The sequence below is a fragment of the Octopus bimaculoides genome, chromosome 8, assembly GCF_001194135.2.
Source record: "Octopus bimaculoides isolate UCB-OBI-ISO-001 chromosome 8, ASM119413v2, whole genome shotgun sequence".
Lineage (NCBI taxonomy): Eukaryota > Metazoa > Mollusca > Cephalopoda > Octopoda > Octopodidae > Octopus > Octopus bimaculoides.
In genome coordinates this window covers 75,738,619-75,743,590 of record NC_068988.1, presented here as the reverse complement: position 1 = coordinate 75,743,590, position 4,972 = coordinate 75,738,619, and the positions used below count along the sequence as shown (strand labels likewise).

Genomic DNA, 4,972 nt, shown 5'->3' with positions numbered 1-4,972 from the left:
GTGTGTGTTACAAGATGCATTAAAAAAAAATTAGCTCTAAAAATACATTAAATATTTGTATCCTAACTTGGAGAGTCTGCTAAAAATCTATTTTCTATGTTTAACCAGCCAAGCACACATACAACAGCAGTAGCTTCTCCCTCTTCTGCATACAAATTTATCAAATCTTAACACGGGAATAATAAAACAATGTCTCAAAAGGTTTAAAAAAAAAAAAAAAGAAATTTAAAAACAAGATGTGTAATTATTTTCTGAGTGTGTGTGTGTGTGTATATATATATATATATATATATATACACACACAGAAAATAATCTAGTACTTGGGAGTTGTTTCCCTTAGGACACTACCAAAAACCTCAACAGGCACACTCCCTTGCACAACCATCTCTTCTCAGTAGGGCCTTCAAATAGAATAAAAAAACCTCTTAGGGAATTCAGATCTTCAAGTAAGGCTGAGGATTCCATTGCATAGTACAGTTGAGGAAACACACACACACTGCTTTTTCTTTTATTTTGCAGAAATTTAAGAGCTTGATATATAGGTAAAGTGGAAGCATTGAATCTAGTGTGCATGTGTGTGGTAAGTAAGATCATAAACACTTGGTTTTGTAATCCCAATAACCACAGAAAATAGGGTCTAGACAAACGTTGCTAATTTTGCATGATGGTGGGGAAATACTCTATCAAACATGCACACACAATAAGTATCCCTTGCATAAAACACCAAAAATTTGGAATGGAATAGTCAGGGAGTAAAAATTGTGGTTAGGAATGAAATTCCTGTTGTTAGAACAGTTAAACTTTTGGAATGAAATTAAAACAGGGTCTCTTTTGGGTTCTAGCTACATTTCTTGGATCATTTTTTTAATGTATTATTTACCAATTTTTATTTTCACTAAATGTTTTTTCTAACATAATAGCATTTTGTTTTAATAGAGAAGAAATCAAAATAGTTATAATAATGGTTTCCAATTTTAGTACAAGGCCAGTAGTTTCAGTGGAAAGGGAATAGTTGATTACATTAACCATAGTACTTGGCTGGTACTTATTTTATTGACCTCAAAAAGATGAAAAGCAAATTTGACCATGGCAGCTCAGAATGTAAATAATCAGAAGAAATGCTACTAAGAATTTTGTCTGATGCACTAACAATTCTGCAGCTCATTGTCTGTTGTTTCAAATTTTGGCACAAGGCAAGCAATTTTGAGGTGAGTGGTTTAGTTGACAGTGGTACTATATTTTATCCAAAAGGATGAAAGACATAGTTGTTCATGACAGGATTTGAACTTAGGATGTAATGCAAAGCATTTTTCTGATGCTTTAACAATTCTGCCAGTTCCACTGCCTTAATAATTATAATAATTTCTTTCATCGGTACATTCAGTGCAAATATTCATAGAGGCAGACATATATAACCATTTCAATTAGATGAATTAGTAAACAATATCTAAATAGAATTTGTATTGATCTTCTCTGCTAACAATTGTTCCAAAAATGTACAAAGAAAAATATAAATACTGTACGGAAATTACTTCACTGCTCAACCACTGTTCCCCACTATGGTCTGAATAATAATGGTTTTAGATTTAGGCACAAGGCCAGCAGTTTTTGAGGAATGGTGGGTGCTATTCAATAGCACCCCTCCTCTCTTGAAAGTGCAAAAATAAAATAGCAGTCATATACTAAGGATCAATTCCAGTATTTGACTGGTAATTAATTTTATTGACCCTAGAGGAATGAGACAAAATTATTGGTGAGATTTGAACTCAGAATGTAAGAGCCCGAAAAAATACTGCAAAGCATTATATCATCATGGGTCCAAATTTTGGCACAAGGCCAGTGATTTTAAGGGGATGGGAGTTGATACCAATGATACCAGTATTTGACTGGCACTTATCAAGCTTGGTGGGATGAAAGGCAAAGCTGACCTTGGCAGGATTTGAAACCAGAACACGAAGAGGCAGAAAAAATACCACTAGGTATTGTCCCAACACTCCAGCAGTCCTACCAATTCACCACCCTAATAATAATGATTCCAAATTTTGGCACAAGGCCGGCAATTTTAGGCGGGGGCATGATATCATCAATCCCAGCACTTGACTGGTACTTATCTAATTGACTCCGAAAGGATGAAAGGCAAAGTTGTCATCAATGATATTTGAGCTCAGAACATAGAGAACTGGAAGAAATGCTGAGCATTTTGTTGAACATACTAACAATTCTACCAGTATGCCACCTATTAAAGGAAATAATAGGAAATTGGAGAGCAGGTTTGTCCTCATGTGAATGACAGAAATCAAAGAAATGATGTGGAAAAATGAAGAAAAAGTATCCAATGGACAACCACATCTGACAAACAGACAAAATGGTTGACTTATGTCACAAAATAAAAATTGCAAGAGATTCAAATGAAAAGGAAATATGAAATTAAAAACATGGGTAGGTATAGATATGCGTGTACGTGTGTGCATATTTATATGCATGTGTGAGCATTGCGTCTGTGTACATATATGTGGATGTGAATGAATGTTAGTGTAAACTACAGGTTTCTAGTTTCTCTCTACCAAATCCACTTGCAATTTTTGGTCAGCCTGAGGATGTCCAAATTTCTATGCAGATATATACAACTGCATATGTGTGTGTGTGTGTGTGAGTGTACATATATATATTACACACACATATTTAAGTATACATGTGTATTACACATCCACATAAATATGCAAGTATAAATATACATAAACATAAATACATACACACATTAATGTGTGTAACATCTATCGTTTACTTATTTCAGTCATTGACTTTCAGTAATGCTGGGGCACCACCTTGAAGGGTTTAGTCATTGAGTTCAATACTTATTTTTAAGTTATGGGGGATGTAAACAAACTAAAACTGGTTGTAAAGTGGGAGACAAATACAAACACACACACACACAAATGGGCTTCTATAGTTTCCAGCTACCAGATTTGTCTTACAAGGTATTGGTTGGCCCAGGACTATAGAAAGTGCCTCATGCTGGAACTGAACCCAGAACCAGGTGGTTGCAAAGATAAGCTTCTTAACCACACAATATTGCCTATACCTACAAATATATACATACACACACACCGCTATTCTTGTCATTCATTCATTTTTACAGTTTTTTTTTTCCATGCTAGCATAGATTAAACAAAATATTACACAGGTATTGTTTTATGGGTAGGTCTCTTCCTGTCACTAAATCTGAACTGAAATTGATAAGGGACCTCTAATTCCACATTCCAAAGCAAGCTGTGGATTTGCTGATAGAAATGATTGCTTGCAGATTGTAATTTTAGAAGACATCAAAACAGTAAACACACACCCACTGAGAATGAAGCTTCAAATCAAGATGTATTATCACTAGCTGACTCTATCTTTACATATATTTTACATTTCTGAGTACAGATTTTGCTTCTGTAAATACCTGTAACCTACGAGATTATATATACATGTGTGTAACTGTGAATGCATGTCTGTGTGTATGTAAATGTATGTATGTGTTCCCAACACAAAAGATGAAACATAGAAAAATAAATGTAAAAAAATAAACAGATTTATAGATTATTATTTTAATTAATTAATTTTATTTCATCTCTTCTCACATTTCATGATTATCTGAGCAGCTTAGGATGGGTACTGTGAAGTGAGTACCTCAATGTCACTGTCATTTACCAAGGAATATATATACACACACAAACTATATATATATATATATATATATATATATATATATATATATAGGTGTGTTAAGTGTCAGAAGGCGGCGGTAAGGGGCAAGAAAATGTGTGACTGAAAGAAAGAAGAAAATGACAGTGACACTTAGAACAGCTCAGTAACTTAGACCTAGCCATCTGTCTTCACCCAAAATGTTCCTTTGATATAAAAGAAAGGAACTGGCAAAGAAAAAGAAGTAGAAAAAGTTAAGAAAGAAACTATCTGATCAGAGATTGCCTTAATGTTAGTTGGGTAGAAATGGGGCGATAAAATTGAATAGGGTATCACCAAAAACTTCCTACATGGGTGGTGTTTGGAGAATGAGAACTGACAACATAAGCACTCCATTTCCATTTACTACCCCCTCTACCAGCTGGGGAAGAGACAGAAAAACTGAGCTGTTCCATCACAATGAGACCAGACCAGGCATTATACATACATACATACATACATACATACATACATACATATATATATATATATATATATACATATATATATATATATAGCCAGCCACACCCTAAGAGCTACTTTCTTCACAACTGTTTAATCTGGGAACCTTCTGAGATGTACTGCTTTCAGGAGATTCTAAATTGGCTTTTGAAGAATCTCGTTTTTTATTAGAATTCTGAAAAAAAAAAAGAAGATAAAAAACAAACAAATAAATAATACTGTTAATATAAATATAACTCTTTACAATATTTCTAATGAAATACATTATGCTTAATTTAATTTGGAAAATAATCAAAATTTGGAAGAATTTAATAAAATAATGCACTCACTATCTCAAAGATTAATTTTTATTTTATAATCAGTTATAATTTAATAATAAAAATAAACAGTATTGGTGAAAAAGTAAAGACAAATAGTAATAATGCAGTAATTTGGGCTTATGAAAAAAATTATGTGAAGTCAATATGATATTGTATAATTTTCTGTTTGGGGGTTAAACTATGAATTTATGAAAATTGGTATGGAACAATTTAATATTACATACTTTTATCTTTTACTTGCTTCAGTCATCAGACTGCAGCCATGATGAGGCACTGCCTTAAAAAATTTTAGTTGAACAAATTGACCCCAGTACTTATATTTTTTTAAGCCTGGTACTTACTCTACAAGTCTCTTTTGCCAAACCACTATGTTACAGAGATATACCAACAACAATTGTCAAGCAATGGTAAAGGACAAAGACACACACACACACATATATATATATATATATATATATATATAT

The 4,972-nt window shown here is 33.0% G+C and overlaps 1 protein-coding gene across 1 annotated transcript in view; it reads right to left on the bottom strand.

The window, feature by feature from the left end:
- Positions 1–6: 6 nt before the first annotated feature.
- LOC128248590 (DET1- and DDB1-associated protein 1-like) overlaps positions 7–4,972 on the bottom strand; it is a 43,061-nt gene continuing 38,095 nt past the window's right edge. Inside the window, exon 5 of the mRNA XM_052970194.1 lies at positions 7–4,363. Within this exon, the coding sequence (XP_052826154.1) occupies positions 4,256–4,363 (108 nt within the window). The 3' untranslated portion in view covers positions 7–4,255. The remainder of the gene's footprint in view (positions 4,364–4,972) is intronic.